General features: G+C 45.1%; 1 protein-coding gene across 4 annotated transcripts in view; it reads right to left on the minus strand.

The window, feature by feature from the left end:
* Positions 1-22,923, minus strand: part of amph (amphiphysin) — a 146,771-nt gene that overhangs the window by 22,941 nt on the left and 100,907 nt on the right. For 2 of the 4 annotated variants that reach the window (XM_055867594.1, XM_055867593.1), the window contains exons 10-17: positions 22,231-22,369; positions 20,048-20,164; positions 9,049-9,150; positions 8,827-8,850; positions 8,219-8,242; positions 7,525-7,866; positions 5,881-5,913; positions 3,935-3,979 (exon numbers count right to left, since the gene is read on the minus strand). In XM_055867594.1, coding sequence (XP_055723569.1) covers positions 3,935-3,979; positions 5,881-5,913; positions 7,525-7,866; positions 8,219-8,242; positions 8,827-8,850; positions 9,049-9,150; positions 20,048-20,164; positions 22,231-22,369 — 826 coding nt within the window. The remainder of the gene's footprint in view (positions 1-3,934; positions 3,980-5,880; positions 5,914-7,524; positions 7,867-8,218; positions 8,243-8,826; positions 8,851-9,048; positions 9,151-20,047; positions 20,165-22,230; positions 22,370-22,923) is intronic. The other 2 variants (XM_055867595.1, XM_055867596.1) reach the window with 2 other exon arrangements.

The following is a 22,923-nucleotide window of genomic DNA, read 5'->3' on the forward strand; positions in this document are numbered from 1 at the left end:
TGGATGACTGTGTGATAACACTAACGGTAGCCGATGTGAACAAAACCTTTAAACAGGTGAACATTCACAAAGCTGCTGGGCCAGACGGATTACCAGGATGTGTACTCTGAGCATGCGCTGCCCACATTTTTAACCTCTCTCTAACCGAGTCTGTAATACCTACACGTTTCAAACAGATCACCATAGCCCAAGGAAGCGAAGGTAACCTGCCTAAATGATTACCGCCCGTGGCACTCACATCGGTAGACATGAAGTGCTTTGAAAGGCTGATCATGGCTCACATTAACAGCATCCTCCCAGACACCCTAGACCCACTCCAATTCGCATACCACCCCAACAGATCCACAGATGACGCAATCTCAATCGCACTCCACACCACCCTTTCTCACCTGGACAAAAGGAACATCTATGAGAGAATGCTCTTCATCGACTACAGCTCAGCGTTCAACACCATAGTGCACACAAAGCTTATCATTAAGCTAAGGACTCTGGGACTAAACACCTTCCTCTGCAACTGGATCCTGGACTTCCTGACGGGATGCCCCCAGGTGGTTAGAGTAGGCAACAACACGTCTGCCACGCTGATCCTTAACACTGGGGCCCCTCAGGGGTGTGTACTTAGTCCCCTCCTGTATTCCCTGTTCACACACGACTGCGTGGCCAAACACGACTCCAACACCATCATTAAGTTTGCTGACGACAACAGTGGTAGGCCTGATCACAGACAATGATAAGACGGTCTATATGGAGGAGGTCAAAGAACTGGCAGTGTAGTGCCAGGACAACCACCTCTCTCTCAATGTGAGCAAGACAAAGGAGCTGATCATGGACTACAGGAAAATGTGGGCCGAACAGGCCCCCATTAACATCGACGGGGCTGTAGTGGAGCGGGTCGAGAGTTTCAAGTTCCTTCGTGTCCACATCACCAACAAACTATCATGGTCCAAACATACCAAGAGAGTCATGAAGAGGGCACGACAAAACCTTTTCCCCTCAGGAGACTGAAAAGATTTGGCATGAGCCCTCAGATCCTCAAAAGGTTCTACAGCTGCACCATCGAGAGCATCCTGACCGGTTGCATCACCACCTGGATGGCAACTGCTCGGCATCTGACCGTAAGGAGCTACAGAGGGTAGCGCGAACGGCCCAGTACATCACTGGGGCCAAGCTTCCTGCCATCCAGGACCTATATATTAGGCTGTGTCAGAGAAAAGCCCATAAAATTCTCAGACTCCAGTCACTCAAGTTATAGACTGTTTTCTCTGCTATCGCACGGCAATCGGTACCGGAGCGCCAAGTCTAGGACCAAAAGGCTCCTCAACAGCTTCTCCCCCCAAGCCATTAGACTGCTGAACAATTCATAAAAATCGCCACTGGGCAATTTACATGAACCCCCCCTCTTGTACACAGCTGATACTCGCTTGTTGCTTGTTACCTATGCATAGTCACTTCGCCCCCACCTACATGTACAGATTACCTCAATTAGCCTGTACCCCTGCACACTGACTCGGTACCGGTGCCCCGAGAAGCCTCGTTATTGTGTTACTTTTTATTATTACTTTTTATTTTAGTCTACTTGGTAAATATTTTCTTCTTCTTGAACTGCACTGTTGTTTAAGGGCTTGTAAGTCAGCATTTCACTCTAAAGTCTACACTTGTTGTATTCGGCGCATGTGGCAAATAAAGTTTGATTTAATGACAGCACACAAACACAACACTTTAACGGAATGGGGTCACCCAAAAATGTAAATAAATATCTGAAGTGAAGCCCTAATTGACTCATCAACAGTATTATATATATACTGTATGTCTTCCAAAAGTGCGACTGCTGTCGGCATCCAAAGATTATCCAACTCGAATAAACGCTTGGAGGTAAGGATGACAGCAGTGGTGTAGTCTACGGCGATACGGATATCACTTATTATTGATATCTACATAGCGCATTGATGTGAATCACACTGCTGCTCTCTCATTTAGCTATTTGCACCTTACAGATTGTGGTTGTTGCAGATGGCTGTTCACAAATCTAACTGGGTGTTTGAACCCAATAATGGTTGAATTCAAGATGTTTAAGCTGCCTATCAATCATTGTTTTTGAAACCAGTGGACAGCCAGTGAAAAATGCTCTCTTTTTAAATTCCAACTTTATTTAACTAGGCAAGTAAGTAAAGAACAAATTCTTATTTACCCCGGCCAAACCCTAACGACACTGGGCCAATTGTGCGACGCCCTATGGGACTCCCAATCACGGCCGGTTGTGATACAGCCTGGAATTGAACCAGAGTCTGCAGTGACGCCGATGCAGTGCCTTAGTATCTTGGTAATTTCTCGCATGGAATAGCTTTCATTTCTCAGAACAAGAATATACTGATGAGTTTCAGAAGACTGTTAGTGTCCTTTGTTTCTGGCCATTTTGAACCTGTAATCGAACACAGAAACGCTGACATTCCAGATACTCAACTAGTCTAAAGAAGGCCAGTTGAATTGCTTCTTTAATCAGAACAACAGTTTTCAGCTATGCTAACATAATTGCAAAAGGTTTCTCTAATTATCAGTTGGCCTTTTAAAATTATAAACTTGGATTAGCTAACACAACGTGCCATTGGAACACAGGAGTGATGGTTGCTGATAATGGGACTCTGTACGCTTATGTAGACATTCCATTAAAAATCAGCCATTTCCAGCTACAATAGTCATTTACAACAGTAACAATGTCTACACTGTATTTCTGATCAATTTGATATTTTAAAGGGACAAAAAATGTGCTCTTCTTTCAAAAACAAGGAAATGTCTAAGTGACCCTAAACTTTTGAACAGTAGTGTATATAAACTCAGCAAAAAAAGAAACGTCCCTTTTCAGGACCGTGTCTTTCCAAGGTAATTCGGAAAAATCCAAATAACTTCACAGATCTTCATTGTAAAGGGCTTAAACACCGTTCCCATGCTTGCTCAATGAGCCATAAACAGTTAATGAACATGCACCTGCCGTTAAGACACTAACAGCTTACAGACAGTAGGCAATTAAGGTCACAGTTATGAAAACTTAGGACACTAAAGAGGCCTTTCCACTGGCTCTGAAAAACACCAAAAGAAAGATGCCCAGGGTTCCTGCCCATTTACGTGAATGTTCCTTAGGCCTGCTGCAAGAAGGAATGAGGACTGCAGATGTGGCCAGGGCAATAAATTGCAATGTCCGTACTGGGAGACGCCTAAGACAGCGCTACAGGGAGACAGGACGGACAGCTGATCGTCCTCGCAGTGGCAGACCACATGTAACAACACCTACACCGGATCGGTACATCTGAACATCACACCTGCGGGACAGGTACAGGATGGCAACAACAACTGCCCGAGTTACACCAGGAACGCACAATCCCTCCATCAGTACTCAGACTGTCCGCAATAGGCTGAGAGAGGCTAGACTGAGGGCTTGTAGGCCTGTTGTCTGGTGAGGACCTGCCTTACATCACCGGAAACATCATCGCCTATGGGCACAAACCTACCGTCACAGGACCAGACAGGACTGGCAAAAAGTGCTCTTCAGTGACGAGTGGTGGAAGAGTGGGGTAACATCTCACAGCAAGAACTGGCAAATCTGGTGCAGCCCATGAGGAGGAGATGCACTGCAGCACTTAAAGCAGCTGGTGGCCACACCAGATACTGACTGTTACTCCCCTTTGTTCAGGGACACATTATTCCATTTCTGTTAGACACATGTCTGTGGAACTTGTTCAGTTTAAGTCTGTTGTTGAATTTTGTTATGCTCATACAAATATTTACACATGTTAAATTTGCTGAAAATAAACGCAGTTAACAGTGAGGGGACATTTCTTTTTTTGCTGAGTTTATATATATATAAAATAAAGTAAATATAAGGACATAAAACATAGTAATGGAAGAGCAAAAACGTCTGTCATATTGACACTTGACTTACCAGTTTATCAAAATCCACAACAAATGTTGGGGCTGTTGCTTCCATCTTTAAGATAAGTTGGTGGAAAGAGAAAGAGAGGGAGAAAGTTACAACTACACTGGCAGCAAACCAGCAGTTAATAAAATATCATAGCATATAAAATGTTAGTTTTCAAAGGAAAGTTATGATGGGATAATTTTGGGGAAAGTATTAGTGAGGGATTGACAAAGTGTTTGTAACCGGGATAAAGTGGAGGGTAAACTCATGTAAGTATAGTTTATGCAGCACTTACACTATATTAGCATTGTTAGCAAATTTGCCCAACTACATTATTGTTGTTAGCATAAGTTTACCCAACTTGGTTAGTTAACAAAACTGTAGTTTAGTTCTAGTTTATTGTAATATCCCTAAATGCTACACCATGTAAACTTCCTACTATTCTACTACTAAGACAGTCTTTGGCTTCTTTATGCACAACAGGAACTGCTTTTTATATAACTGGAAGTTCAATGTTACAGGTCAATTGCAACCAGTGTTGGGGGTAATGCGTTACAAAAGTAACGTGTTACTTTTTCAAATTGGGGAATTTTATTAAAAAGCTTATTGAAGTTACTTTGTATACAACGCATGCGTAACTAATCCCAACAATGAGCAGCATCAGGAGATACGCTTTTGCAGCCTACAATCACCTAACTTCACTTTATTCCTACTTTATACCTATACCTTATACCTAAACTAATCTGCAAGTAAGTAAACTACATCACCAAAAGTATGTGGACACCTTCTCATCAAACATCTCGTTCCTAACTCATGGGCATTAATATGGAGTTGGTCCACCCTTTGCTGCTATAACAGCCTCCACTCTTCTGGGAAGGCTATCCACTAGATGTTGGAAAATTGCTGCGGGGACTTGCTTCCATTCAGCCACAAGAACATTAGTGACGTCGGGCACTGATTTTGGGCGATTAGGCGTGGCTTGCAGTTGGCGTTCCAATTCATCCCAAAGGTGTTCAATGGGGTTGAGGTCAGGGCTCTGTGCAGGCCAGTCAAGTTCTTCCACACGGATCTTGACAAACCATTTCTGTATGGACCTCTATTTTGTGCACAGGGTTATTGTCATGCTGAAACAGGAAAGGGCCTTCCTCAAACTGTTGCCACAAAGTTGGAAGCACAGAATCGTCTAGACTGTCATTGTATGCTGTGGAGTTAAGATTTCCATTCACTGGAACTAGCCCCAGACCATTATTCCTCCTCCAACAAACTTTACAGTTGGCACTATGCATTGGGGCAGGAAGCGTTCTCCTGGCTTCCGCCAAACCCAGATTCGTCCGTCAGACTGCCAGATGGTGAAGCGTGATTAATCACTCCAGAGAACACGTCCAATGTTGGCAAGCTTTACACCACTCCAGCCAACGCTTGGCAACACACATGGTGATTTTAGGCTTGTGTGGGGCTGGTCGGCCATGGTAACCCATTTCATGAAGCTCTTCAGGCAGACATTTTACGAACTGACTTTTGGAAAGGTGGCATGCCACGTTGAAAATCACTGAGCTCTTCAGTAAGGCCATTCTACTGCAAATGTTTGTCTATGGAGATTGCATGGCTGTGTCCTCGATTTTATACAGCTGTCAGCAACGGGTGTGACTGAAATAGCCAAATCCACTAATTGAAGGGGTGTCCACATACTTTTGTGTATGTATAGTGTATAATATTTATGGTCAGTTTTAAGTAATTCCATTCACAGGATGAAATACAAAAAAATACCTGACACAAATGGAGATTATCTTAATCTCCTCCTAATGTTCTGTTGCAACTGATCCAACTTGATCTTTTCCTGTTCTCTACCATATTATATTTTAGTTTTTCTAATGACAAAGCATCTGCTCTAACTAACAAGGCAGTGATGAATCCTTTTCTCAATATCATCTTGTGATCACTAAAATAGAAATTTGGTCGAGACTAATTACCTGGGGAAATCCGTTAAACGCATTGTTGGTCACCTAAATCAAATCACAGACACACAATTAGTATTGGAGGCTTTTGGCATGACTGCTTTGAAATGTGTTTTAATTATGCGGCAAGTGATGGAATGTTTTTTTAATAAAATTGACAAAGTGGAACCGACAAGCAGACAAGCAAGCAGAGGAGAGAGAGGAGAAGAGGGCTGGGATTCTGTGGCGCTGCAGGATCCAGGTAGGGTTGCAGGACAGCACTTTTTATTTTATTATTTGTACATCTGTGGGAGGGAAAATAAGGAAGAGGGGATTCTGTTTGCTCTAGACTACTCTACGCTATTCTCTACGTAGAGGGGGGAGGAAGTCAGGTACCTCTTCCTTCTCTGTATCTATCTCTTGGTACAACTTTCCGTATCTCCTGTTTGCGACCTCGTCTTCGGACAGGTCCGAGTTTTCAGGCTCTTTGTGAGCTCGGGAGACGACTCCTTCCTTAGCTACTGCTTCGCTTCTTGGCCCGGGAAAGGAGGCGAAGAGGTCCTCTGCCTGGCTGCCGTCACCCCCTGAGGAGAAGAAGCCACTGCTGTCGCTGACTTCCTGCCAGGACCCGCTGTCAGTGGTGGTGCCCCCTGTCTCTGCGGAGGGAGCGGGGAAACCTGCCCACTGGACTGAACCATTGTTAGCGAAAGGGTCTGCCGCCCACCCTGCCCCACCTTCCCCGGTCGTCTCTGCGAATGGATCTGTCGCAAATCTAACTTCCCCACCTCCCCCTTGAGTTACGGCAAAGGGAACAGACTCGAATCCCCCTCCCAGATGAGTTTCCGCAAAAGGATCAGACGCAAAATCCCCTCCCCCGCCTTCCATCTGAGTCGCCGCAAAAGGATCTGAGGCAAATCCCCCAGGTGTCTCTGCAAAGAGGTCAGACTCAAAACCACCTTCCCCAGGGATCTCCACAAAAGCATCGGTCCCAAAATGGATCACCTGTTCACCGGTTGAGCCCTGTTCTGGGACAATGGTTGGATCCGCAAATGCTGTTCCTGTTTCGGCAGACTGCATTGGTGCCTGTTCTATTGGTTGGGCCCAGTCCGCTGCGAACCCTGTATCGCTTTCCAGAGCCTTCTCCTCCTGTAAGGGGGTGGCCCGATCACTTGAAGCCCAGTCTGTGAAGCCTCTCTGGGCTGTGCTACAGTCTGTGAGACCCTGGTCTGCGGCGGAGTCTAGTTCATCGTCAGTGCTGGCCCATCCTCCGTTCTGCCCCACTGAGTCCCCCCACTCCTCCGTCGTCTCATATCCCGAGCCGAAACCTGCTCTGCCGCCCGGCTGAAACAGGTACAGGCCATGCTCGCTGCCTTCAGGGGTGTCCTCAATCACCTGGCCATGCTCGTTGGTGATGCGCAGGCCCGGTGTGGATTTGCGACGAGCTCTCCAACCTGCCTCGTCTCCCTCTGAATCTGCCTGACCTGCTCCCCACGCTGCCTCCCATCCCTCTCCTGACCCTGCCTCCCCTTTCCCTGCCTCCCCTGCCTCTCCCGCTTCCCATCCCCATGACCTTGCCTCTGTTGGCCCCTGCCCCGGCTCCTGCTGGGCCTGCTGGTCGCCCCCCACTGCACAAGGATCACAGTTGGGGGTAAGTTGGGGGTTGGGATCCCAGCCGCTAACCTCGTCTCCAGCTGCGGCCGTTTCGGCCCCCTGCGGCTGCTCTGCTGCTGCTGCCTCCCCTGCCTCCCCGCCCCAGCCGTCCGCTGCAGGCCAGCCTTGGGCCTCGTCCTGCCCTGTGGTCGCTGGAACCTCGCCGGCTGCCGCCTCGGTGGCAGACGGGACAGAGTCTCCTTTTGCCGGGGCCGAGCCGAAGTCAGCGGCCCAGTCGGTGGCGAAGCTGGGGTCTCCCGCCTGCTCGGGGAATGCGGGGAACCCAGGGTTAAAGTCGGCAGTGTTCGGGGCCTCGCCACCGCCTCCCCCATCCTCCTCCACACCCACAGTACTCATAGACCCAGAATCCGTCTGGAAGGACCAAGCCGGTGCGTGAAGGTAAGGTAAAGAGAGCACAGAGAGTGTTTATCACAAGAGGACAGAGGGAGAAAGTGAAATCATTGACAGAGGTAAAGAAAGAAGACAAGGCATAGACACAAAAGAAGACAATTGTGACTGTGGATTGTGGCTAATGGAGTGGTCTGTGGTGGAGTCTAGTGAACAGTTCTGGATTGTGACGAAAAGAGTGAAAAACATACAGGTATCAAACAACTGGCTTGATGACAGGTACGACCAGAGGTCACAGATATTAACATTTTTAAATCAAGGCATGTAAATATTTTCCGAAAGTGATTTGGAAGTCAGGTGTGGATGTATTACGTACAGGCTGCGCAGGTTCAGCATTTCCCTGGGGAAAAAAATATTTGTATTTAATGTCAGATTCATCAGTATACTACTGTAAAAGTAGTATACTACTTTTTTATCAATAAGAACAAAGTTAAATATAACTGTCATTCATCGTTACACATACAAACTGTAATAAAAATATACATGGAGCAGCATAAGAATAAGACAGGGGCAAGTTAATTGCTTGGAACTTAACTTGCTATTTGGTAGTCTTAAATACTGTTGCATGGGAGAAAAAACATTTGGCATAACAAAAGCCACAAAATGGCTACTTTGTTTTTATTTAGTCTACAGAGCATGCAGATCACCATGCCAATCAAAGCTAGTAGAGGTCAGGATTCCTACGTGTTGAGACTGAGGGTTTTTCTTAATTTTCCACTTGATTGAAACACTTTAATAAGGATCAGTGCTAAACGGGGACATGTAAAATGGATTGTAGTCTTGTATTTTTCTCTAACATATCTAGCTATAATATATTATTATAGCGTACTGTAACTAACTAATGACTATTTCATACATCAAGGTTATAAATCCCATCAAGCAACCAATCAATCAATCAATCAAGGAGGACATTACTGTACTTACTGTCCACAAATCCCAGGGTAGTTGCTGTGGAACAAAACACGTGATTATTCACTAGGAATGAAGAGAACTCTATGTGCTCTTTTGGTGGGCACGTATATTACTAGAGAGATCAGAGATATACACTATCTAGTGTACAGAAACATTTGAAGCTGAATACAAGATAAATTTAAGACGGATAACATAGCATTATGGTATAATAGATGAAAATGGAGATAAATGGACCTGTGTTATGGGTGGTGCAGCCTGTCCGATAGTGGTGTTGCCGTCAGGCTTGAATGGATCAAAGTCCAGATCCAGGAGAGATTCTCCGGGTCTTTCATTTGGCTGCAAATAAAAGAATTCAAGCGTTGGTTGAGTTAACAGCTCTGTAACACAACCGTACTGAAAGGCTGAACATTTGAGATCGGGAGCAGTATCTATCATACATCTCAGAATAGGAGTGCTGATCTAGGATCAGGTTCATCCTCCCTGTCTTTGTAATCTTATTCATTTTGATCTGAAAGGCAAAACTGATCCTAGAACAGCACTCATACTTTGAGACGCTTTCATATGGCCCCAGGTTTGTAGTTTATAAGGGATTTGTAATCTTCATAAACCCTTGGCCCCTCCACTCTATCACAATACATGTTTAATATATCCCACTCCCACTGGTGGAAAACCTGCAAACACTGTGTCCCACCAGGACCAGAAGCAAACAGTACTGTAATAGATGGAATAATACAGGGCGTGCTAGTGGAGACCTCTGCGTCTCAGGTAGTTGTGGAGAGTAGTTTAGTGCCCAGTTTGAATACTTTGAAAAAGCCAGATAGTTGCATGCACAAAGCCAAGTAGACACACAAAAGAAGACAACTGTGACTTGTGGCTATTGAAGTGGTCTGTTGTGGAGTCTACTGAACAGTTCAGGGCCCGTTTCCCAAAAACATCTTAAGGCTAAGTCCATCAGTAGAACATTCGTAGGAGCATCGTTAAATCTTTGAGCTGTTTCCCAAAACCACAGTTACTAAAGTTGCACTTGAACATGTTCGTTATTTACCGGCTGCCTCAGAACACTCTTAGAATAGCTAAGCATGTCGTTAGATGCGTTTTTTTCCCCCTACCGCGTCACTTTATACACAGAAGAGCACCGCTAAACATACAACACATGACTAAAAGTATGTGTACACCTGCTCGTCGAACATCTAATTCCAAAATGATGGCCGTCAATATGGAGTTGGTCCCCTTTTTGCTCCTATAACAGCCTCCACTCTTCCGGGAAGGCTTTCCACTAGATGTTGAAACGTTGCTGCGGAGACTCGCTTCCCTTCAGCCACAAGCGCATTAGTGAGGTCGGGCACTGAAGTTGGGCGATTAGGACTGAATTGTAGTCGGTGTTCCAATTAGGGCTGTGACGGTCACGAAATGTCATCAGCCAGTGACTGTCAAGCAAATAACTGTCAGTCTCTTAATGAACATCAATACATTTAGCATCTCCTGGCGTCCACACATTGCATCAGTGCCTTGTAGGCTGACCAATTCCGAGGTGCATATTGAAGATATTGGAAGAACTGTCCACATTTACTTTTCGTCAGCCAACAATATGAGTATGCCTAACGAACAGCAAAAGCGCTAGCCTATGTCAATCTACAATCCCCCATAGTACAAAAGTTGACCTACTCTATTCTGTGCGAGAAATAAATATTCCAAACATAGTCTGGGACAGTTGTGGGATGTGATAGATTTCAAGTTAATACAACCACTAGCATCAAAAAAACGTTTTAAAGCAATGTTGATTAACTATTAGGCTATTTCTTCACATTATAAGTGCAGAAATGTGCACACTGCAGTACGCTATAAACGCAAATGTTCCATTCGCAGGAAAACACCATTATCAAAAGTGACCACAAATGTGATATCATAACGGTGCATTTTTAATGGTGAAATTATTTCACCCAAACTTGAAACTCACGCACTGCTTATGTATCCCAGTTAGGCTTTACACCCCAAGCGGATTAACGTGCTTAATTTTAAGAAGTTATTTGGCCACTTTAGTTGTGATACAAACCTTTAAAATTAAAACATATAGGCCTATGGGCTAGGCTAAAAGACTATGATCCATGTCATCTATGCATTTAAATAGCGAATGGAGGACGCTTTTCCCGTGGTTTATTTTCATGCCAGCCAGGTAGGCTATACTCCTGTTGTAAATTTAAGCAATGTGCTTAATATTAGGAAAGTTTAGAAATAAATATAGTAGGCCTAGCCTATAGAAAGCTGATCCTCCTATTTTCAGTAGAGGCAATCACTCTGTTTTCTCGTGCATTTGCATAGCGTATTGAAATGTTGCGCAACATGAGCTCATGGGCTCTCGTTAAGTGTTTGATTCGATTTTTGAAAACATTTGCATTGATGTCAGAGTGAATAGAGGGACAATAGAGTGCTGAGTACCAGGCAGTTAGCAAGTTTCGTAGGCTACTATTGACCATCAGCAGCATCAGAGCTTGGAGAAGCCTAATTTCCGTGACTAAACGGTCACATGGCATTTGACTGCCTTCATGACTCGTGACCGCAGGTGTGGCAGTAATACGGTCACCGCAACAGCCCTAGTAATAATGCCCATTTGACGCTAGTGGGAATTTATCGCTCTCCCTCGGCCTCCTTATGTGCTCTTAACAAATTGTCTGTCCTGCTGTCTAACTATGCTAAATTCAAATGGTTAATAGTGGGTTATCTTAATCTGTATTGGTGGATGCCAAGTCTGATGGGCTGAAAGATATTTGTACTGAGCTAACTCAGTCTAACTCAGCTGATAACTAAACCAACTCGCCCCAATTTTAATGAGCAACATTTTTTTTGTCTGAAATGCAATTGATTGACTGGTGGGTTGTTTTAACTATCATTGACATGGATCATGCCCCTAACGGTTTGATTTCCCTGTTTAACACTAGAACCGCTTGGCCTTTCAGAATAAAATGACCCGCTAAGAGAACGTTGTCAGGGATCCCCTTTAGCGTATGCATCAGATGCATGTCAACCTGCAAGGTGTGCAAACACGCTCGCTAAATAAATGCTTGCTAAATAGAGAATAAACTATTGTCAATGATTCATTGCATGAAGAAATATTTATGGAAATATAATAATGACAGACACTGTATTGTATCAAGATACTGTATTGTTCCTTTATTCCCGTTTCTCTACACATGAACCAATCGCGTCTTCTCTTTATGCTTCGGGTCCACAGTCAGCACACAGCTTTGGGGCTGTGTGTGAGCAAGCCCCGCAGACAAATCGGTTTCACGGCACACAGTTTTAATGGACCTTGGTTTGTGTGCACCTGCCGACTTGACATTGTGTCTTATTTTTCCCCGAGTGGGAACGGTGGTGCATGGAGAAGAGGGAGCTGCCTTTGAAGCCTGCTTGGCGGCTGTAGCTTCGTTCGTGTGATTCTCATGACGCTCACATGCCAGGTCCAGTGGGATGCACGGTGCTGAGGATGCAAACACGTATTTATTATAAATCTGTACACCGTGAGTGTTGCTTTACCACTCTCCATCAGTGATGTGGAGTACAGATCCACTGGTATGTTTTGCACAGAGGGGGGCAGCTCCCGCCTTTGTTTGTTTACTGTTCCGAGCGAGCTAGTCTTCTTTGCAATCAATTCTGTGCAACATCCAGTGCTTTTTGAGTTACAGTTTTAACAGCAAAGTAGGCTACTGTGGCTATTTGATCATAATGTAGACCTACCAGAGGGGACTACCATTAAAAACAATGGAGAAAATGCATCCCATAACATTTTAACATGGAAATAGCTTTTCTATAATTCAGCCTACAGTAGCAGCAGTAGTGCTTCTAGTTCTGACAGATTACTTGCACTAACAAATTCACAACAACTACCTTATACACACAAATGTAAAGGGGTGAATAAGAATGTGTACATATAAATATATGAATGAGCCATGGCCGTGCGGCATAGAAGCACAAGCATTTCACTACACTCGCTGGTAACCATGTATATGTGACCAATACAGTTTGATTTGATTTGCATTGAACTCCATACATTGGCTGCTACTGTAGGCTGATATATGCAGTATAAACTTTTGAGATGAGTGGCAGTATTAGGTAGGATATGTAGACATTATTAAAGTTGCGTTATTTAAAGTGACTAGAGATACCTTTATTAAATCCGTTTATTAAATGTATTAAAGCGGCCAGAGATTTTAGTCTGTATGTTGGCAGCAGCCACTTGATTTTAAATTTTACCAAGCAAGTCAGTTAAGAACAAATTCTTATTTTCAATGACGGCCTAGGAACAGTGGGTTAACTGCCTTGTTCAGGGGCAGAACGACAGATTTGTACCTCGGGGATTTGATCTTGCAACCTATCGGTTACTAATCCAACGCTCTAACCACTGGGCTACGCTGCCGCCCCTATGTTAGTGATGGCTGTTTAACAGTCTGATGGCCTTGAGATAGAAGCTATTTTTCATTCTCTCTGCCCCATCTTTGATGCACCTGTACTGATCTCGCCTTCTGGATGATAGCTGGGTGAACAGGCAGTGGCTCGGGTGGTTGTTGTCCTTAATGATCTTTTTGGTCTTGCTGTGACATTGGGTGCTGTAGGTGTCCTGGAGGGCAGGTAGTTTGCCCCCGGTGATGCAGACCGCACTAACCTCTGGAGAGCCTTGTGGTTGTGGGCGGAGCAGTTGCCGATCCAGGCGGTGATACAGCCCGATAGGATGCTCTCGCTTGTGCATCTGTAAAAGTTTGAGCGTTTTAGGTGACAAGCCAAATTTCTTCAGCCTCCTGAGGTTGAAGACGCGCTGTTGTGCCTTCTTCACCACGCTGTCTGTAGTCAATGAACAGCATTCTTACATAGGTATTCCTCTTGTCCAGATGGGATAGGGTAGTGTGATGGAGATTGTGTTGTCTGTGGACCTATTGGTGCGGAGTGGGTCTAGGGTATCAGGTAGGGTGGAGGTGATATGATCCTTGACTAGTCTCTTGAAGCACTTCATGATGAAAGAAGTGAGTGCTACGGGTCGATAGTCATTTAGTTCAGTTCAGGTAGCGGGCCGTGTCAGTGGCACTTTATTGCCCTCAAAGTGAGCAACGAAGTTGTTTAATTTGTCTGGGAGCAAGACGTCGATGTCTGCGACGGGGCTGGTTTCCTTTTGTAATCCGTGATTGACTATAGACCCTGCCACATATGTCTCGTGTTTGAGCTGTTGAATTGCGACTCTACTTTGTCTCTATACTCACGCTTTGCTTGTTTGATTGCCTTGCGGAGGAAATAGCTACACTGTTTGTATTCGGTCATGTTTCCAATCGCCTTGCCATGATTAAAAGCGGTGGCTCGTGCTTTCAGTTTTACGCAAATGCTGCCATCAATCCACGGTTTCTGGTTAGGGAAGGTTTTAATAGTCACAGTGGGTACAACATCACCAATGCACTTGCTAATAAACTCGCCTACCGAGTCAGCGTATACGTCAAGGTTATTGTCTGAGGCTACCCAGAACATATCCAAGTCCACGTGATCGAAGCAATCTTGAAGCGTGGAATCTGATTGGTCAGACCAGCGTTGGATAGACCTGAGCACAGGGGTTTCCTGTTTTAGTTTCTGTCTATTGGCTAGGAGCAACAAAATGGAGTCATGGTAATATTTGCCGAAGGGAGGGCGGGGGAGGGCTTTGTATGCATCGCGGAAGTTAAGTAGCAATGGTCCAGAATTGCTACCAGCTCGTGTCGCACATTCGATATGCTGATAGAATATAGGAAGCCTTGTTCTCAGATTAGCTTTGTTAAAATCCCCAGCTACAATAAATGCAGCCTCAGGATATATGGTTTCCAGTTTACATAGAGTCCAGTGAAGTTCTTTCAGGGCCGTGTCGAGGTATCCGCTTGAAACATGTTTTTCATGGTTCGTGCTATACCCCTTAGTTCCAGTGAAGGGAAATCTTAACACTACAGCATACAATGACATTCTAGACGATTCTGTGCTTCAAACTTTGCGGCAACAGTTTGGGGAAGGCCCTTTCCTGTTTCAGCATGACAATGCCCCCATGCACAAAGCGAGGTCCATACATAAATGGTTTGTCGAGATTGGTGTGGAAGAACTCGACTGACCTGCACAGAGCCCTGACCTCAACCCCATCAAATACCTTTGGGATGAATTGGAACGCCGACAGCGAGCCAGGCCTAATCGCCCAACATTAGTGCCCGGCCTCACTAATGCTCTTGCGGCTGAATGGAAACAAGTCTGCGCAGAAATGTTCCAACATCTAGTGGAAAGCCTTCCCAGAAGAGTGGCACCATAGGAGGGAAAAACTCCAAATTAATGCCCATGATTTTGGAAATCCGTCAGTTTAAGCTAGAGCTATCTGCGATGGAAGGTGGCCGAGCTACAGCAGTGTTTGTCAGACCATGACATCCCGAAAATCTGTTTTCTCACGATAAAGTCTGTAGCGTCCAAACAGTTTGGCCTACCAACCAATATTACCACTCTATCGAAAGATGAGACTCTCACGGACACGTTTTGCTCTATGACCCTCACAAGCCCCACGGGACTCGTCTGAAGTCGATACCGTTGATGTGGCAACTTCTGTTTGTGGCGTCCGAACCGTTTGGGCTACAAACTCACGTGACACCACTGTGGAAAGGGGAGATTCTCACAAACACGATGGTGTTCTCCGTTTTGCTTCACGACCCACATCATGGGAGTCATCTGACGGTAACCGGTACTGTTTTTTTTTTAAATTATGGAAGTATGGAGGTAGTTTTGTATCCCCCCCCCCAAAAAAGGGGTTGAATATGGGTAAAAAAAAGTATTAAAAAGTATCTGAGCTTTCTTATATATAGATAGGACAGACACTTCAAAACCTTATTCCTTAAGATGTATTGTCATTGATGAATGTGTTATTCAATTCATTTCTATGGTCTATAGTAGTAAAGGCAAAATACAATATTTTATCAAAAATATATATATGTTTTATATATACCTAATTGGGTCCTAAAATGTAAATTCCTATAGCAAAATGATCCATGGTATGACCATCTTAAAAAAATTCCATATGTCAGCTTAGACCCTTCCCCCTAGTTAAAAAGCTAATATTTTTTAGAAATAGATATGGCCTCTCCCTAAACAGCAGGAAGCAGATTGTACAGTCAACTTCCTGCCAGTTCTTGACACTGGTGACACAATTTACCAGAATGCAGCAGCCACTACTCTTAAACCTGTGGATACTGTCTACCATAGTGCACTTCGCTTTATCACAGGTGACAGTTTTAATACTCAGCGCTGCATCCTGTATCAAAAGGTTGGCTGGTCCTCATTAAAGTCCCGTAGATCACTTCACTTTTCCCTTTTTGTTTACAAAGCTCTAATACACAAGCTTCCCGACTACCTAACTTCGTTGTTGAAGTATAAAAACACGAGTTACCAAATCGGTTCACAGGTTTGGTTAACTCTTGAGGTTCCTCAGGTCTCCACTGAATTAGATAAATTCCACGTTCAGTTTTAATGCACCTCACTGCTGGAGCAATATGCAGAACTAATTAAAATTAGATGTTCGGGTGCCGCTTGCGTAGTTTAAGGTGTTAAATTGAGGACGTAGTAGCCGAGGACTAACTGTCACGTTCCTGACCTGTTTTCTGTTAGTTTGTGTATGTGTTAGCTGGTCAGGACGTGAGTTTGGGTGGGCAGTCTATGTTTTCTGTTTCTATGTTGGTTTAAGGGTGACCTGATATGGCTCTCAATTAGAGGCAGGTGGTTTTCATTTCCTCTGATTGAGAGCCATATTAAGGTAGGTGTTTTCACACTGTTTGTTTGTGGGTGGTTGTCTCCTGTGTCTGTGTGATGTTACGCCACATGGGACTGTTTCGGTTTTGTTTGTTCGGTTTATGTAGTCTGTTCCTGTTTTCATGCGTTCTTCGTTATACGTAAGTTCTTATGTTCAGGTGCGTCTACGTCGTTTGTTGTTTTGTAGTTATTCAAGTATAGTTCGTTTTCTGTCTATGTCGTGTCTTGTTTAAATCAATAAATCATGTCATCATACCTCGCTGCATATTGGTCTTCAGATCCCTCTCTCCTCTCCTCGTCTGAGGAGGAGGAGGATTTAGAGTATCGTTACAGAACCACCCACCAAATTACCAGAACCAAGCAGCGGGGAAAAGGGCAGCGAAAGCAACCACAGAAATCCCAGGACTTGTGGACTTGGGAGGAAGAGTTGAATGGAGAAGGACCCTGGGCACAGGCTGGGGAGTATCGCCGCCCCAAAGCTGAGCTGGAGGAAGCGAAAGCTGAGCGGCGGCGATATGAGGAGGCAGCACGGCAGCGGGACAGGTACGAGAGGCAACCCCAGAATTTTTTTGGGGGGGGGCTAGAGAGGAGTGTGGCTAAGCCAGGTAGCAGACCTGAGCGCACTCCTCGTGCTTATTATAAGCAACGCGTCACTGGTCAGGCACCGTGTTATGCGGTTAAGCGCACGGTGTCGCCAGTGCGTGCCCATAGCCTGGTGCGCTATAGGGCAGCCCCCCGAAAGTGTCAAGTGAGTGTGGGCATCCAGCCGGGGCGTATTGTGCCTGCTCAGCGCGTCTGGTCTCCGGTACGCAGTTTCGGTCCAGGGTATCCTGCGCCGGCTCTGCGTGCTGTGTCTCCGGGGCGCTGGGAGGGTGCAGTGCGTCCTATGCCTACGCTCCGCTCGTACCGGGCAAATGTGGGAGTGGAGCCTAAGGGAGAGGTGCGCGTAGTAGGCACTAGATCTCCAGTGCTCATCCACAGCCCGGTTCAACCTGTGCCTGCACTCTGGAGGGTAAGGGCTGGAGTAGTATGCCAGCCTGGGGGAGTGGTGCCAAGGCTGCGCACCAGAGCTCCAGTGCTCCTCCACAGCCCGGTCCTTCAGGTGCCTTTTAACATCAAGCCTCCTGTAGGTCTCTCCAGCCTGGTGGGTCCTGTGGCAGCCCCACGCACCAGGCTGTCTCTCCGTCTCCTCCTTACAGGTGTGCCCGTCTGCCCAGCGGTGCCTGAACTGCCCGTCTGCCCAGCGGCGCCTGAACTGCCCGTCTGCCCAGCGGCGCCTGAACTGCCCGTCTGCCCAGCGGCGCCTGAACTGCCCGTCTGCCCAGCGGCGCCTGAACTGCCCGTCTGCCATGAGCCTGCAAAGCTGCCCGTCTGCCATGAGCCTGCAAAGCCGCCCGTCTGCCAAGAGCCTACAGAGCCGCCCGTCTGCCAAGAGCCTACAGAGCCGTCAGCCAGACAGGAGCCGCCAGAGCCTTCCGCCAGACCGGAGCCGCCAGAGCCTTCCGCCAGACCGGAGCCGCCAGAGCCTTCCGCCAGACCGGATCAGCCAGAGCCTTCCGCCAGACCGGATCAGCCAGAGCCTTCCGCCAGACCGGATCAGCCAGAGCCTTCCGCCAGACCGGATCAGCCAGAGCCTTCCGCCAGACCGGATCAGCCAGAGCCTTCCGCCAGACCGGATCAGCCAGAGCCTTCCGCCAGACCGGATCAGCCAGAGCCTTCCGTCAGACCGGATCAGCCTTCAGAGCCGTCCAGCCAGGACCAGCCTTCAGAGCCGTCCAGCCAGGATCCTCCAGAGCCAGCCAGCCAGGATCTGCCAGAGTTTATCAGCCGGGACCTGCCCCTTGTCCCGGTGTTGCCCCTTGTCCCGGTGTTGTCCCTCAGTCCGGAGCTGCCGTCCCTCAGTCCGGGGCGGCCCCTAAATCCAGCGGGACCCATGTCTAGGGTTCCCAGTCCAAGGTCGGTGGCGAGGGTCGCCACCTTGAGGAAGACACAGAAGCGGGGATTTATTATGGTGGGATTGGGACAGCGTCCGGAGCCGGAGCCACCACCGTGGTCAGATGCCCACCCAGACCCTCCCCTAGACTTTTGGTGGTGCGTTCGGAGTACGCACCTTGAGGGGGGGGTTATGTCACGTTCCTGACCTGTTTTCTGTTAGTTTGTGTATGTGTTAGCTGGTCAGGACGTGAGTTTGGGTGGGCAGTCTATGTTTTCTGTTTCTATGTTGGTTTAAGGGTGACCTGATATGGCTCTCAATTAGAGGCAGGTGGTTTTCATTTCCTCTGATTGAGAGCCATATTAAGGTAGGTGTTTTCACACTGTTTGTTTGTGGGTGGTTGTCTCCTGTGTCTGTGTGATGTTACGCCACATGGGACTGTTTCGGTTTTGTTTGTTCGGTTTATGTAGTCTGTTCCTGTTTTCATGCGTTCTTCGTTATACGTAAGTTCTTATGTTCAGGTGCGTCTACGTCGTTTGTTGTTTTGTAGTTATTCAAGTATAGTTCGTTTTCTGTCTATGTCGTGTCTTGTTTAAATCAATAAATCATGTCATCATACCTCGCTGCATATTGGTCTTCAGATCCCTCTCTCCTCTCCTCGTCTGAGGAGGAGGAGGATTTAGAGTATCGTTACACTAACTGTTTCCATAAATGTTGTATTTTGTATTGATTGCTATTTGGTTTTAAATTGTATTTAGTTGTTGTATTGTTGTAATCAGTAAACCCTTGGGAATGAGACCCTGTTCTCAATGGGTTTTCCCTGAATAAATATATAATAATAATAATACAAATGTATTAAAAAACGAGATGACTGCCTTAAAAGATACATAGCCTACCTCCAGTAGAGGCTACATAGGCGATGTATGGAAATTATCAATACAATTTTCATTCAATTGAGTTTTATTTTGCTATTTGGCTACTGTCTGTCATTTTTGTCTGAATATATTTCATGTTGTGTAGCCTAACAGGTGCGCAATGACGTGCCAAATCTTGATTGAGTGCATTATTATAGGGTAAGCATTAGAATAAGCCGTCTAAATATTTGCAGCCAATAGGTGATAATTCCTCTCTAGGAGCTGATCCGTCATCAGTATTGTGGAATAATTCAAATATTAAGGTAAGATTTGAATGGAGAAAGCTGATCCGAGAGCAGCGTCAAAACGTCAATAACGCACTTAGCGAACCTTCTCTCTGTGTGGTGTTGTGGGAAACGCATGTTACGTCTTTGGCCGTTGCAGGAAAGATGCATCGTTAAAAACACTCGTATGACTAAGTTCTATCGCTATCAGGAAACCGGGCCCTGGGTTGTGATGAAAACGCTCTCTCTAGGGCCATCTAGACAGATAGTTCCACTACATAGCTTTCACGAATACAATCATGTCAATGCATGTCCAAGGAAAGGAGGGCATAAGAATCCCTTGATAAAATGGTCAAATAAGGACCCAGGATGTGACTGACCTGCGAGGGCGTAGCCGCGGGTAAGAACTGGCCCCCAAACAGGTCGATTATCTGCTCCTGGTGCAGCTCCTTGGTCGGGGTCTTGGGTGGCGGGGGCACTGGCGGTCCCTTTTTGAACTGGGGAGGTGGAGAAGGGTGCCAGAAGCATTAGAGTTTTGGTGTTGGGTACCATAGATATCCTATGAAGTGTTCTAAAAGTGTTCTATTTAGTTCCGTGGTGGATACATTCTTGGGGTTGCTAATGCCACTCCATGTCAGACATACTGCAATTCACTGATTCACCTGTATCTCACATCATAATTGACTGTGCTGTATTCAACATGTGACTATACCATGTCGATGTAGACAATCATAGGAGAGTGACAAGATTTGTTTATAACTACTGAACCTTATACAACTTGCTCTTTGGACGATGTTTTACAGATATATATGTATGACTTGCATGAGTACTTAAAGAGGTTAATGGAGAATTTGGTTGCCAAAGCAATAGCAGTAAAGGAAAGCTTCCCACATTATCTGTTGCTCAGGGAATTTCCATGGCATTACAAATAAAATGGGCTCACAGAACATATCCATTTTATCTTATGTGAATATATGAACTATAATTGACTGTAGTAAGTAAACTGTATACATTCTGGTTTGTTTTAATCAGAATATGAACAATGGTTAGATAACCATGAAGTAGATACTGTAGTGTAGTAGTACCTCTGAATGCCTTAGGAATCACGGATAGGTGAACATGCTAATGCTAAATATGTCTACTACTCATACTAGTCAGGGATCTACAAACTGAATGTGACATGCTAACTTACCATGGCACATCACATGCAATGTGCAGGGAAAGAGACAAAGCCAAGGACAGGTGAACATGAGAAGACAACTAAAAATTGTTACCAAAAAAACTGTGCTGTGTTCAAATTTGATTCGGGAAATACAGGCAATGTTTGATTGGATTGGTCCGTGTAGAGTTCAAATTTGTTTAAATTAATATTCAAAAGTAGTCAGGTGTGGAAAACAGAAACTATACATCAAAAGCACAAAACAATTTTGGTACGACTGTGCAAAATAATTGTTGTACAAAATAAATGTTAGTCTGGTGGTGTATGTATCGCAGAACCGTCGATGCACAGAGAGGTCTGCAGTCTATACAGTGCCTTCGGAAAGTGCTCAGACCCCTTGACTTTTCCCACATTTTGTTACGTTACAGCCGTATTCTAAAACAGATTTTTTTTTTTTTAATCCTCATCAATCTACACACAATACCCCATAATGACAAAGCGAAAACAGGTTTTTAGAAATGTTAGCTAATTTATAAAATACAAAAACCCAGGAAATATCACATTTACATAAGTATTCAGACCCTTTACTCAGTACTTTGTTGAAGCACCTTTGGCAGCGATTTGTGACAGAAAAATTACGTATTAACCTGGTTTGTTTGATATTAATAGTTAGTAATTAAACCCTAAAAAATAGGAAGACATTTCTGTCTGATTACTCAGGATTCTTAAAAAAAAATCAATTTTAGAATAGTGCTGTAATGTAAAAAAATGTGGGAAAAGACAAGGGGTCTGAACACTTTCCGAAGTCACTGTTCTCCATGTTGGCATCCAAGAACAACAATATTGTTGGCATCCAAGACAACAAGTGCATTTAAGTCTGGCATTTGGGAAACAAAAATCTGGGAAATAGAGTCGCAACAAGTCAATGTGATCTCAAACTGCCTCTACAACTATAGTGGGTTAAAAAAAATCTGATTCTCAAATAAACAGGCTATCATTGATTAGTTTGACTTAACATTTTACTATCTCTTCTTGAACCAGAATTAGCTGGAGATTAATATGAACTACTGAACGGGTGTTTGGTTAGCATACGTCAAAGGAACACTCGCGGTGGTGTAACTGTACATGGATAGTGTACAACTGAGTAGACTAGAGGGTCACACAGTATACTGAAATACTTTGGTCTGGCGCTACATGCGTTTGGCTAGAGCATGTTACCAACAGGGGTGGACTTTGTTGATCTAGCCGATGGAAAACACACGATTCAACTAATCAGCCAATCATAAAGGCTTTGATTAGCTGAACCAGGTGTGCTAGTGCTAGGGTGGAACAAATACCTGCATCCAGGACTGAAGTAGGAGATTCCTGTGGCTGTTAATAGGAGTGTATTGGGGTAAGGCATACCTGGCCTGAAGGAGATTTGGGCCGGGGCGGGCCGGGAGAGGCAGGCGCGAGCATGTGGTTAGGAGTGTCCACTGGGCTCTCGTCACTGTCGCTGTCCGGTGGCGAGGGGGCCCGAGAGAGTCGCAAAGGTCCTGAATCACTGAGGTAAAGAGGATTAAACAATGAAGATTTTTTTTTTTACTCATTAACACACACACACAACAGGAGAAAGGCTAACTCAGGGAATATGGCTTGTCTACATTTGTGGTGTGAGGGGGGGGGGAAGCTATTATTGTCATTTAAATGAAACGTGAAAAGTGCACAATGGTGAGGGTGAGGGTGCAAATGCTGGGATTAAACTGGGATATGATATGCTATTTATGTAATTATACTCGAACTCGCTGTCCCCAGACAGACACATAGAAAGCGGCTATTTGGTTCATTTGAAAAGTTTCAATTAAAATACATTTAAATGTTGCACATGTGGGATGTTGGGTTGCAATTTGTATCTTAAATCAATCAACATAATGAAATGAGGTTAAATAGAAGACATTATCCAAGGACTACTGGAATTGGGTGTGGACCTTCTAATTGCGACCCCTGGGAATCAACACAAGATCAATGTTAACAAATGAGCTAATAAAGAAATATTTTACTTTGATTTTACCAGGTTAGTCTCATTGAGATTAAACATCTATTTGTTAAGAGAGACCT

This window comes from Salvelinus fontinalis, chromosome 17 (assembly GCF_029448725.1).
Source record: "Salvelinus fontinalis isolate EN_2023a chromosome 17, ASM2944872v1, whole genome shotgun sequence".
In the NCBI taxonomy this organism is placed as follows: Eukaryota; Metazoa; Chordata; class Actinopteri; order Salmoniformes; family Salmonidae; genus Salvelinus; species Salvelinus fontinalis.